Consider the following 14,490-nt stretch of genomic DNA (forward strand, 5'->3'; position numbering starts at 1 on the left):
GAGTCTTTTCTGAGATTTAATTTGCTAGTCGATTAAATGACAGTTTTGATGGCCTTACATTTTTAATCTTGAAGCGGTTGCACAGTTTTACATTAGAAAGCAGAATTATTATGAAAGCAGAAGAAAGCTGAGTACTTGCTTAGGGGTCAGTTAGCATTTTAGCATCTGTCTGTCACCGTCTGAATGTGTGTAATGAAGGGATCGTCTGGCTGCTAATGATCAGAGGCAGATTAGTTAAAGCAGCTGTACAAGAATGTGAGTATTCTTCAAAGATTCTGCTGAGAGTTAACAGGAAACTTAACATTTTTTGGAACATCTTTCAGTCCATCTTTATTCATAGGTGAACACCACCTTTTTGTTCATTAGTGGCCTTTGTTTGCAGGCTTTTCTCATAAGAGAAAAAGAAAAAGCTAATTTTTAACAACTGAAAGCACAAAATTTTTTAGCAAGTGCTAAGTAAAGTAATTTGTTATTTTAGAGATAAAATTACAAGAAATGACTCCATCCTGTTTGAATTCCAAGTCTCCAACCCCACCCTAAGGAGGAGGAGTAACCTGTTCTTTGTTGAGTTGACATTTGCGAAGAGATGGTACAAGGAAGGGAAATGTTGAGATTCATCTTAAGAAAAGTGTCTATTCAATGCAGAAACTCGCAAACCCCATCCATCCTGCCTAAACTCCACTTACATCCCCCTCCATGGTATTGCCCGTTTGCTAGAAAATTCAGGAGTTCTTGTACCCAATAGGAAATGCTAATCTCTGGCATAGGTATGTCCTTACAAACTTGTTTTGTAATCACCTCCCCAGCTTAACATTGTGACAAATAGTTTCTCTGACCTAAGTCTGAAGTGCCACAATAGCTGAGCCAGGGTTGCCACTATCTTCTCCTCTCATTCATTCTCCCTCTTCACCCGTCTTCCTCGCTGCCTCATCCTCTTCCTTCTTGACGGAGTGTGTCAGAAACCTTCACTGAGCCAATGCAACTCATTATGGCAGAATGCTATCTCCTTTTTCCTGGCAGCAGTTGTGGTGGGTTTTTGCCTTTCGTGGGTGCTAAATGAGCTGGAGGAGTATTCCCATGAGATCCTGAGCCGACCCAAGGTGTTACAGAGCTGGAGAGGGGTAGAGATGAGAGTAAGAGCAAGACTTTACCTTCACAAGCTGCTGAGGTGTTATCTAGGTTCACCTCAGTTCATGGAGCCATTCTGTCCCTGAACCTTCCTCCCTCATATCCAACAATCTCACAACAAAAGAAACAGTAAAAGAAAAATGCTCTTTCCCTTTTTGTAGAGACTACAGCACCATCCACCAGCACACTTTCTCTCCTGTGCACCTTGCTCACCTGTTGGAAATGTAAAAATACTGCAGAAGTCACGGGTTCAGTCTCTGCTACTCAGAAAGAGTCAGAAGAGTCATCTTTGCATTTATTTGGAGCTGTGAGAAGGCAGGAAAGCTTTTAGAGCTGTTAACTTTCTCTGCTTTGTCTGAAAAGTGAGGGGTAAGAATTTTCTGTTGCACAAGTTGGGTATCAAAGCATCAGCAAAGAGCCTGACAGATATGGTTAGACACTTGTAAATGTCACTGTTTTCTCTAAAAGCATTGATTTCATTTTTTTTCCTCTTAATTTTGTGAATAGTTATATCTTTAAGTGAAATGCTACAAGTACTCTTCAACTGCAGTGTTCAAATTAGAAAAGCTTTGTTTTCAGCCAAGATGTTCATTTAAGTCCGTATGATTTCTGGCTTTAAGGCTGTATCCCAGACTTAAATGTGGATTTACGTAAGCCATTTTAGACAATGACCAAAACAAGGGGAAAAAAAGGCATGGGGACTGTGGCACCATGTTTGGTGACAAGCTTTCATTATAGAATCATCTAGGTTGGAAAAGACCTTCAAGATAAGTCCAACCATCAACCTGACCGATCAAGTCCCATCACAAAACCTTGTCACGTCCACCCATCTCTTCAATACCTCCAGGGATAGGAACTCCACCGCTTTCCTGGGCAGCCCGTTCCAGTGCTTGACCACTGTCTCCATGAAGAAATTCTTCCAAAAATCCTGTCTAAACCTCCTCTGATGCAACTTGAGGCCACTTCCTCACTCCCTATCACTTGGCACTTGAGAAAAGATTACCAGGAGATTAAATCATACTTTAACCTCACTGCAAGAAGACAAAATCACCTTCAGGCAAGTCACTTGCTGAGCACCAAAACCAAGGAAATTTAGTGGTTCCTGGAAGACATGCCTTATGCTGTGCTGGTTTTTATGGCAATGAGGGTATGAGATGTGATGAAAGTTGTTTCCCTATCTGGGATGTTTATATAGTCTTGCTCCCATGTGGATCCTGTTACATTTAATCAGATATGAGGGCTCACTCCAGCCTTTCCCTTACTAGAAGTACTTAAAGATTTCTCACTTCTTCCTATGGTCAATTTAAAGAAATATATAGGAAAATGTTATCTTTAAAGCCTCTATTCCTATTTGAAATCTGATTGGAATAGGCTGAGAAATTGCTAGGGAGCAATTCACTTGCATGCAGCATGACCGCATGAAAACGGTATCCAGAAAAAAATGCAGTGAATTGATATTGTAAAAATGCACTAGCTGTTCTGATTAAGATACCTATCTTGTAATTCTAAGCATTGTGTGAGTCAGCTCTCATAGCCTTTGCTTAATCCCACTTCATGGGGCCTTTCTGCCCCTAAGTCTTTCTCAGCCTGAAATTTTCCATGCTTATTTCCCTATTTACTAAATGGTTACACTGAACACGATGTATTTGAACCTGAACAGTTCTCCAGAAACCTTGGTGGTTTCTCTATGTTCCTCCTTTCCAGCTGATTCATCCAGGCAAGTAAAATACCTGCCACACATAGGCAACAAAAACATGGAAACAGTGAATCTGGAAGGAACGAGACCAACAGCCTGGTGAGACAAGCTATTTCCATCTACTTCTGCAGTTTTAGTTCTCAAAGCCATTAACTTGAAATGCTGAAGTGAATTCAGCTTCTTAACATTCAGGGGTCTTTAAACCCTCTGTCTCATACTCTTCAGATAACTGCAGCCATGAAACACAGTGTGTGCCTTAATTGAGCTAAGGAAACTTTTGTGTCTCGCCCATGCATGATTTTATCATTACAAATTTACTGCTCAAACCTTCTACACCACTAGTGACTGTGGGTGCTGTCAAAGGTTTTACTGTACCAGCAGCCTTTGGAAACTCATAGGTTTTCAGGCTGTCATACTCCTGTGTAACAAGCATTGCAAAATGTGCTTTGAGATGCAGCTGACCTTTAACAGACGTATGCTATCAACAATTGCCCACAAGTATGTGTGGGTATCCCCCTTCAATCTGCTCTGGTAGCATGGATCAGCACAGGGCAGGATGAAGCCCCTGGCATCAGCCTGTGCCTGGGATATTATGTTTTGACTCTTTCTTCTTTCAGAAGGCTGTTCATTAGGGCTGTTGTGTTTTAAAGAAAGTCTGCATTTGTCTGGCTGGAACACAATCAGGAAAAAAAAAAAAGGTTTCTTATATTGCCCCTCGTACAAGTTGCAAGCAATACACTTGTGTCACAGAGTGCTGGGCACCAGTTTGCAATATTGGACCTTCCACCCTGGAGCAGTCTGGCAAACTACAAAGCAAAATGTTAAATACTAAAATATATCCAGAAAATGTTACAGATACTACCTTTTGCTTATTCCTCACACTTGGGTAATTTAGAAGTACTAGAGTCCTATAGCACATGATTTTTGCTCATTGGAATGTTTCCTTTCTGAATGGTGTATTTCTGTACATCTGTGTGTTATTTGGGAGTGTTGCAGAAACTGTCCATTCACAGGTTACATATTTTTCTATTATTTTCTGTTTCTGGTGGTAGAGGAGTTAGAGGCTTTGGGGCTTTTTTCAGCAGAGACTGGAGTTATCCAAGTAATGCACCATGTCTTAACTTCAAATCAAACTAATAAAATACATTTTATGATATGAATAAACCTGGAAAAAAAATTCAAAGTCAATAAAATCAGCAGTAAATTACTTGAAAAGTTTCAGCTACACCTTCCTACCTTACAGACTTATTATCTCAGATTTTCACAGCTGCTTTCATACGTTGTTGTCAGTGTGAATAATGGCTGCATGTCTGAGATTACCAGAAGAATGTGGATTTACAGAGAGGTCCACTGGATTTTTAAAATGTGTGAGCCGTCCATATCTATTAATTAATGCTGTGTGGGAGTACTATTTGGAGTCAGAGAAGAGCTAGTGGATGTCCTGATAGCAACCATACAGGTAAAGCAAAAATATTCTGTAGGACCAAATTTGTTCCTGAGGTAGTTACAATATATCAGGGATAAATTTGGAGTTGGATTTTCAAAATTGTTCAATGCTGGCCTTATTTGTGTTCATAATAAGCAATGCTCTGAAATGAAATAGTGCTTAGCAGGTCATCGCTTTTGGTGTGCAGTCAAGGCAGTGTTTAGGTTTTTAAAAATCAAACTCTTTTCCTATGGAGGGTTTGACTGCCTATATATAGAGTCTCTCTGGTAATGTCTCTACCTGCCCTTTTGATCTCAGAGAAATATCACAACTTCTGCTGCTTCTGATAAGCAAGAACTGAGAGCAGACACGAGGCTTGGAGGCGCCCAAATAAAGGCTCCCCTGTGCTGATGAGTTTTCAGCTTGTGCTAGCAGCACCACAGCTGAGGGGGTTAAACACTGAGCTGCAAGTGGGTATTCAGGTTTTAGTTCTGCTCTGGCATTAAATGTAGATGCACAATTAGCTGTAAAACCTCAGGAGATCAGGAAAGATGTTCCTGTCTCCAGCCACTTTTTTCCTCTCTGTGCTCTCCAACCTGCTACTACTCTTTTCTTCCAGCAAAACTGCTAATGTAATCATTTATTTGACTATTTTAGTCAAAAATAAACAAAATTCAAATTTCTCTACACAAACACAAGGACAAGAATTCGATTCTGTTCAGTGGTTAAGTAATGCAGAGGGTTTTATGAGGACAGCACTCTATGAGTGAGGGCGGGTGGGGTAGCTTGGCCATAGAGTAAACCAACAAGGCATTCTGAATGCGGTATCGATATTCAGACAGTGGTATGTAAAATTGATTTGAATAATTTTGATTCAAACTTTGATTGAATAATTGCACTAAATATAAGTATTAAAACTATTGAGGTGTATTATGTGAATAAAGGTAGAAAATCAGTTACACTGCTGTAACGCTTCTAGACTTCATACCAGAAAATTGGCAGCCCAGCATGGTCAGGCTTTAAGCAGCACTTCACCTTGTATGATAGAAGTTAGCAGTTTGATAGACTGTAGCTCTAAGTCAGAAAGTTGTCCATTATAATTTAGACCTTTTTAGCACATGAGAAAGTAAATTCTAGGAGGTAAATTGATAGTTTACCAAAGTCCACGTGTAGTTTCAGGGAGAGAGAAGTTTTCCTCCATTTTGCTCTTAAAAAGTCTTCTTCAGTAAACAGAATATCACTTGTCATCACTATAGTCTGATTTCTGTTTTCTATTTAAACTGTGACCTGGAAGAATTAATGACCTTCTCTGTTTTTATTTTTCTGAGGAGAAAAAAAAATATCTTACCACAGTGTTACTATTTCACTGTACCGTCTCAGTCTAAGGCTTTTGGAATATTATTTTAAAAATCAAGTTCACTTTTTATACAGCTCAGCCTGTCATCCATTAAACCCGAGTCAGCAAAGCACATGCATGTGGCTAAACTATAACCATGTTATATGCATCAAGTCATCCACACATTTTAAAACTGGAAATCTCTAAGCTTTTTGCTGCTTATCCTGTGCTAGACAATGCAAATGTTGTTTATACTGTATACATTGTATGTGTGTGTATATATTTACTTATATTCCTAGAGAGCAATATGTGGAAGCAGAATGATACCTGACAGCATGGTATTTCTCTGAACCTCAGTTAATGACACTGGAATTGCTTTTCCTATCTATGGAATCTCAGGCACTACATTAAAGTTTACATTACTGAGGTATGATTTGCTACATGGCAGAGTGCATTTCTTTGCAGCCCCTGAAGCACACCACGTACATCTGATTCCTCTTACTGACATGTAGGGTCTCTGCTAAGATGCAATTTGGCTACAGAGAGCTCTAACCAACCAACTGGATGACTAATGTCAGTGCTTTCAGTCTTGAGAAATGTTTTAGACATGCACATCTGAACTTGGTCATCAAAAAAACAAACAAAAAAAAAAGAGAAAAAAAAATGAGGCCAAACCATTATGGCTTTATTTTAAAATCTATTTTCAGTCTGTCATATTAATAACATTGACACAGGGCATTTTGTGGGAATTTACAGCCAGCTCTTCTGGCAACATTTACTTATGCACGGACGATTAGCTCTTTACAGCTAATCGATCTGCAGGAATCACTTGCAATTTATTGCTTAAATATACTGTAAACAAGGAGACTTGTTAGTATGTAGCAAAAACCACTTGAAGACAGGTCTGGTGCATTTGTGCATTCATCTCACTGCACTTCCCCTCTCACCGTTTTTGCAAAGTTTCAAGGCAGCCCATGGAAGTCAGCAATGCTTCAGAATAACAGCTCTGTAAGCTTCTTAATCAACACTCGGTAGTCTCCCGTGTAGTGACAGGAAAGTACACCACTCTTTGATTAGGTTCTTGCTAAGGAAATGAACCTCAAATCAGTTCATCAGACAAAAAACTTCACGTTGTGATATTTGAGATTTGTATCAGAGCCACTCCAAGCCTTTCATTTTATGTTTTAGCCTGATGAATTGTCTTTATGATTGAACCAGTATGCTCCATTGAAAACGATAACAGCTTTTCTCTGTGCCAACCATAATAAGTGATGGGCCACTAATTGACTATTTTACCACGGATAGCCTTTTCAAACTCACTATTGGACACCAAATTAAAATGGCCTGAATTTCAGAGACCTAGAGCACTTACAATTTAACCATGGAGTTCAGTGATACCTAGGAATGCTCAGCAGATTTTTAAAAACCCTACTTAAAAGCATTTTATTCTACATACAAAATGATCTTTCATAGCAAGAAAAAAGTTAAAATTGGGTTCAGTGTGTTTGCACTTACAGCTATACTCTCTTTTATTTCAAGCTTATGAAACATATCAGTTGATACTGATAACCTTCCAAAAATGGGATACGGTATTACCAGCCAGTTAACAAAAATTTCAGTTTTGTAATTTTTTTTTAAACTCATCTTTTGGGAAATATGCATACAATAAGAAATCCATCCCCTACATCATTTACAATGTAGATCATCTGACTGCTGTGACAATTGCAATGGGTAGTTGTATCTATGAACTGATTTGTCAGAAATTACTCTTTTTCTCAAAATTATTTGGAGCTGCAAATATGGCAAAACCCCCAGAACAGGAGAATGGGTATCACAGGAAGCTGCTGTTTCTGAGATGGATGTAGACTCACTAGGTTTGCTTTCACATTCATGTTTTTCTTAGCCATTCTCTAGTATGGTTTTATTCTAAAGTGAAATAACCATTTATTTACTTCCATGGAATCACCTGCTGAGTACAGAGAGAGTCTACAATGATATGGTATTAATAGAAGGACGCAGTGAAAAAAAAAAAAAAAAAAAAGTAAAAATCACAGGATAAAGCTCTAGAGGAGGGTTTATTTTAATTTAATATTTGGGGAAAAAAAGAAAAAGAAAAAGCACCATTAACTAGAAATACATATTAGGGACAGCCATGGAAGGCACTGAAACACATTTAATGCAACAAAAGCTTGTGTTCACTTTATTATTTTTCAAGAAGCAAAGCAGATAGACAGTGAAAACATGAAAGTATATTACTAAGAGAAAATAACGGAGTGGAAGTTGAAAAGGAAAAATAAATCTGTTTTTTTAGCTCATTGTGTTGCTGAAGTTGTGTCCATTTGTTCATTACCATACAAGCCAAGTAAACAGTCCTGATTATATTGCTTGCCTTGTTAAAATTAGCACAGATGTCCTACCTTGGAATGGCAATAGTTTTGAAGTGCTCTGTGTTTATAGTTACTGAAGCCTTTTATGAAAGGTGGCTGGTCACACTCCTACCACACGTGAAGAGAATTCCCTGCCTAGGCCAAAAGATTGTGTGGCTTCTCAGATCTGGTTTTCAGAAGTCCCCAGTTCTTTCAGTGACAGGTTTCCCATGTGTCTGAGCAGAGGTGAAGAGCCATGCAGTTTATGGTGATTACTGAGAGGAACAGGCTGTAATGACCCCATTGAGACTTCTAGCTTTAGACACCTTCATCACCCCACTAAGGGAGGCTTAGCACGAATATGGTCACTTGACCTTCATTAGCATCAATCAGGGTGATTCACATTGTCAGTCCTCAGAAGTCTCTAGTCCAATCTCCTGCTCAAAGCAGGGTGAGCAATGAGGCTGGACCAGGTTTCTGCTGTTGAAGATGCTCTTTTGGGCAGGTCTAGTAAAGCAGTTCTCCGTTACATCAAAGATACCTAGAGAGCCATGAAGATCCATAAGACCTACTGATTACATTGCTTCTCCACTTGTCTTGAATTCTTTCTTGCTGCTAGACTGGCTATTACTTGATTTAGATTCATTAATTATAAGCTGTGCTTCCACCATGCACCATTCTACTGCCTCCTCTCTGACTGTATGGGGTAATAACCACAAGCCTCAACCAAAACAATCTGCAGGATCAAAACAATGTTAACGCTACATATTCTTCGCCCCCAAAAAACCCTTTGTTCAATAGAACTTTCTTGGAGAAAAAGATCTGAAACTGTTGTTCTTACAAGCATTCTTTCACTTTTGTTCCTATGAATGAACTTTTGCAGGCAGTATCCTTTCATTTAGATAGATGTATGGGGGTAAAAGACATAAGTATTCTTTTCTTCCAGAAACTGAAGTTATGATATGAGAAGCTGCTTGCAGAAAGGGTGCACGCAGCAAAGCTGTTGCCCTTGCTCCTATCTGGTGAGCTCAACTGTTATGTTCCTTGTAAAGAACCTAAGAACCTACCCACATCAGGCTTCAGGCTGCACGATGGCTGTCCAAGCAGAGACTGAGATCAAATTCAAGTTTTAAAAGATTACAAATAGACTATTTCAATGATAATCTTAAAGAAAATCAATGTAGAATTTTAACTTTCAGATTTTTTTACTAACTTTAATCCACCATCCAATTTATGCTCAGAATTGGTTCTTAGAGGAGAAAAACAAACAAACAAACAAACAAACAAACAAAAAGAAACCTGACATTTCTTTCTGTATTTCACAGCTACAGCTCTTCAGGTCTAGTCTAACATATATCACTTGGAGGATCTGCTGTCTTTCTGAACTGAGCAAGGATCCTGAAGCAGGCAAACTACCGAATTCTTCTGTACAGGCTAGAGGCCTTCATTTGGACCTAATGTCTCAGATCCAAAAGGTTTTTAGACTCATTAAGCACAAGCTTAGTGTGAGATCGGTATTCAGCTTTGCTAAACTAGGGAAAGGTCTTTTGATTTCAGTAGGGTTGCGATTTCTCCCTGAGAATAAACTTGTGTGTAGGAAACCACAAATCATATTTCACCTTCCAGCAGTCTCTCCTTGTCTTGCAAAGCACGTGCTTACAGGAGTTCCTCTGGAGCTAGCTGGATGCAAAGAGTCAGTCCAGCTGGACCCCAAATACTGCTAACACAGGGAAAAGTGGATATCTGCTTTAAGAAGCAGGATCCCAGCTGCCCATTTTCTGACCTTAGGATGCTGTTATCAGCTTAAGGTGAGAAAACAGGGTTTCAAAATACTGGGGCTAGTGGGTAAAAGAAAGCATTTTCTGCCGATCTGCTTAATGTGGAATCAGTTGGTGCTGAAGCTTTTGGAACAAGCAAATACAATAAAAGTGGATCTCAGTCACTGAATTAGCAAAACAGCTGCACTGTTCTGGCAATGTCATAGGTTACATCAATAAAGTACTCTCATCTCTACCTCACAGAAATCAGATAGTGATCCTTCACATTATTACAATGCTAAAGCTATAAAAGAAAGAATGAAACCAATATTATACATATTTAACTGAGTAAAAAAGTCCACAAAGGTTATTTTCTTTAATGAGATATTATGCGTCATCTAGGCACTGCTGGCAAAAGCCATTCCAAATGTGGAAAAAAAAAAACCCAAAAAATAATAATAAAAAAAATCTTTCACTAAAAGGTGCCTATGGTGATATTCAAAATATTGCTTTAGTGCCTAATGTGCAGTTTAGGAAGAATTGAGGTGCATTTATCCACTAAAGTAAAACAAGAAAACCTGTCTGCCCTCTTAGCATCTATCTATATAATAAACCACATACATAAGTAAGTTGTGCCCATACAGAGCCTTAGAAGAATGTAAACGATCTGAAGTATATCTGAATATATAACATGCCAGGTTAAGCTACCTGGAGGTGAGACAGAGTTAACTCAGAAAGACAACTTTTACAGTTTTGTTGGCTCATGCCATGGGTCACAAAACAACTTTACATATAGCTGAGATTCAATCTTTAACTATTCTCTAGCTATTCATATTGTAGCAAAAAAAGAAGTGTTTACTTAGGTACCTGCGGTTCTCCTACCACACCTATTTAGAGACAGTCCTACCAGGTAAAGAATATAGGACCATTTCCATTCACTCATTGCTTTTTATTCTTTAGATTTGAGTTTTGTCACAATAAATTCATGGATGCCAAAATCCTCTATTGGGTTTGTCTCTTCAGGACTCTGAACTCAGCTCTGGAGTTGTATATTTTTAGTTTGCCATCTGTAATGATGCATGTACTGCAAAAACTCCTCTGGAGGGAAAGCCTTTTCTTTAATTAAAGGTGCTTCTCTAGGTGCCATGCATAGTCAAATCCCAAACTGCCAGTCAGAACTAAGTGTGACCAGACTATGTTATTCATTGCAGTATGCACATTAGAAAGAGATGAGATGGTAATCAGGTGGTAATGTGGTACATTGGACTCAGTATCATGGCCAGAAGAGGCTCACATGGTAATTGCAATCTAGCATGATGTTATGGTTGGTGATAGTGTTGTTCAGAGAATCCCCAGGGAAAGTGTTGTTTTCACAAAGTGTACTGAGATTCTGCTGTGAAATAATTAGAAAAGCATGACTAACTTTTCATTTCATTTCATATCCTGTCTTATTTATATATGGTATTCTGAAAGAACTACAGCAACATTATTTAGTATGTCTTCATTGCTGAAATTAGCCAACTGGATCCTTGTTTTGAAAAGATCAAATTTTCCCCCTAGGAAAGATATTTTTATGGAATCCATTACTTTATTGATAAGGTATTTTTTTCCAGTCATGACAGAGTTTCTCATGGTATTAAACCACTGTCAGGATTTGTATTTAATTATCATTTTCCTGTGTTAAATATCTTTAAAAGCCCTCTGATTAATTCTACCCAAATGTAGAATTGAGGCTGAGGCTGAGATCTACCATGTTCAGTATCTCCATCAATCTCACAAAGAATGACCTCGCGTGAAAATATTTGTCCCAGAAAATGTATACATTATCCTAAACATTCCAAGTCACACTTCAGTTTAGAAATTCCTCTGCTGTAACTTATTTTTATTCACAAAACATTAAATCTAAAAGGACCAGACTGGAAACAACATGAAATTGAAAAATTCTGGCCAGTGAAGGTTCCCTAGAAGCATATAATGCAGATGATAAAATAGGGGGTTCGATTTGAGAGCCAGGCATAAAGGTAATCTGGGATCCAACTCTGACCCACCTTGATTACCCTCCTGGCTCCAGCTCTGCTCAGCACTAGGTGAAACATGGCAAGAATCATGGAATAACCCACAGCTCAAGCAGTGTGTGTGGCTGGTCAAAACCTGGTGTGTGTGTATACAGAGAGAGACCTTGCTTTGGTGGAGTGCCATGTGAGAGTATTGCATTGTAGAAAAACCCAGCCAGGGTCAAGCCTTCCCTGCCTTCTAACCTTTCAGCAAAGCAACAAACACACGAAGCCCAGCACACTGCCTGTTGTACAAACCACTCATTGTCAGTGAACCAAGGCACTAAAACTGTGTCCTGAAAATGTTGTGTTTGCGAATGTCTTTAATTCTATTTTATTGTATCCTTGTTCATTATTCAAATACAAATGTGAATGATACATACTCTAACCTTAATATAATGGTTTTTGTTTGGTCTGATTTGATTTATTATTTTAGCTCCAGAAGTGTTCCAGGCCTTTATGGATGGAGGCCCAGGATACTCATACCCTGTCGACTGGTGGTCACTAGGAATTACAGCATACGAATTGCTGAGGGGCTGGGTAAGAATGATAGATTTTGTTGTTATTTAGTGCATTGCCTGACAGAAGGCCAAATGTTTACAGTGCCCCTGAGCATACCCTTAGTGATAAAATGTGAGTGACCAAGGCTGAGTCTGTGCTCAGGAATGCAGTCCTGAGCTCTTCCCAGCTGAAAACATTTTCGGGAAAGTTTCACCCCAAACTCATTTACGTTATAAAGTTTGCCTAAAGTGGATGCAGGCTTTCAGTGTGTGCTCAGGAAGAGCCAAATGTTTTAATGGCTACTCAAAGTGCTGAATTGGAAATAATGACATTTTTTTCCAAATAATGGTTTACTTCAGGCTTTACTATATCTTTGATTGTCTTGGCTAATACCTTAAAAGAGCTAATATAATATCCTAAGATGCTTGGCCCAACTACGGAAAATGCTTATCTGCCAGTACAACCATTAGTTATCTAATCAATTATGTGAATAAGCTTAATGAAAAATCTTCCTGAGCATGGTCAAATATCACAGAAGATAATGGAAAATTCTTTTCCATTTTGGTTCAAAGGGCTTAATTTGGTTGCTTAAATATTTACTATTCCCTATGGAAAACAGTAATTTAGATACCATTTAAGGATAATGACATATAGTTAAAGTAACTGGTTTTTGTTGTTGTTGTTGTTTTATGTTGTTTTTGTTTTTAACAGTCTTAATTCCTACTTTGGCTACTTTGGCAAAAAGATTTCGTTGCACTGCAGCATGCTGTCTTTAAGGGAGGATTATTTATTATTATATGGCACTAGCACAGTACTTCTATCCTGTCCTGATAAGCACTTTGTAATGTAAAACAGTTCATCCCACAAAGATCTCACAGTTTCATATGGGATGACAAATAAAGGAAACTGGGAATAAAAAAACAATTATTATTCCCATTTTTAGAGAGAAAACTAAGTTTCATTGTTACGTCAATCCAGAAGCTATATTTTTCAAAGATCTAGATCTTTGCCAAACTTTTTTCTTTCCATAGGAATGGCAAAAGTCACACTCCTGATACAAAGATCTCTCCCATGCCAAATATCAGTTCCTGCTCTCAAACGCTAGGTGTATTAAAAACATATTAAAAAAAAAAAAAGTCTTTGTATTTTTTCTTTATCATCATTCTCCAAAAAATTACTGGGTGTTTACCTGACATTCTTCCCAAGATGGAAAATTTTAACCTGAAGAGCAAAGTTCTGGCAATGATAATCAAAACACATTCTGAACCCCAGCCACAGAGGGAAGTATTGGATGGACATATAATACATTGAAAAAATATCCAGCTGTTTTTATATCACTCCTTTCACCAGAGTGTCTCCAAGAAAGGAGCACAATGCGTGATCATGTAAGGATAGCTGAACTCCCAAGACTAATCACAAAAGCTGCATAGTCACTTCAATAAATGAAAAACCATCTAGAAAGGTATCCATTTGCCAAGACCAGTACAGTTGTCTCTGAATGTCTGTCTGGCTAGAGATAAGGCAAAGCTGAGACTGAACCAAAATGTTCTGTTAAAATGAAAACATTGCCATCTGTCCATGCTCTAGTCAACCAAGCCAGCTGCTTGTTTTCTTCTGAAGAGCAGCCGTTGCCCACTCAGCAAGGCAGAGGGTGACTTGGCAGCACACACCTTTGTATAGACTAGGAAAAGGTGTATTTTTCCTGAATTGTATTTCTAATTTTTTTTTAGTCTAGTTAAGACCTAAACTGACAGGGGTGATGACAAGGGAAGTAGTGGCGGGTTGTGGAACTGTGCTTAACTTGAGGCATATCACCGTCTGCAAAAACCGTGAACTCCAAAGCTCCATCTGCAGCAGCAGCACTGTGCAGATGGCTGCAAAGAGACGGCTCACGCGTGCAAGGCTCCAAATTAAAATAGCAGGCCAGCAGCCCCCTCCTCCGCCATGCAGCCCACCCATTCCTATTACGGCAGCCCTGGGGAAAGAGGAGAATGTGTCAATGGGCAGAGCCACCTGGAGATATGGCTCTCTCCATTTGGAGCACGGCATATCCTTGTGTACTGGGAGAGAAGGAAGGAAAGGTGAAAGACAGCAAGGAGGGAAGGAAGCAAGGAAGGAAGGAGCAAGCAAGCAAGCAAGCAAAAAAATAATGAGGTTCTTTAAATCATTTTACACCTCTGAGCTGTGGGTAGCATATGAAGTTACCTGCCTGAGTTCAAGAGGAGC

The 14,490-nt window shown here is 38.9% G+C and overlaps 1 protein-coding gene across 9 annotated transcripts in view; it reads left to right on the forward strand.

Annotated features, from left to right (window-relative positions):
• STK32B (serine/threonine kinase 32B) overlaps window positions 1–14,490 on the forward strand; it is a 192,795-nt gene that overhangs the window by 127,314 nt on the left and 50,991 nt on the right. For all 9 annotated transcript variants that reach the window (XM_040556327.1, XM_040556333.1, XM_040556332.1 and 6 more), the window contains exon 7: window positions 12,200–12,303. In XM_040556327.1, coding sequence (XP_040412261.1) covers window positions 12,200–12,303 — 104 coding nt within the window. The remainder of the gene's footprint in view (window positions 1–12,199; window positions 12,304–14,490) is intronic.

This window comes from Cygnus olor, chromosome 4 (genome assembly GCF_009769625.2).
Source record: "Cygnus olor isolate bCygOlo1 chromosome 4, bCygOlo1.pri.v2, whole genome shotgun sequence".
Taxonomy (NCBI): domain Eukaryota; kingdom Metazoa; phylum Chordata; class Aves; order Anseriformes; family Anatidae; genus Cygnus; species Cygnus olor.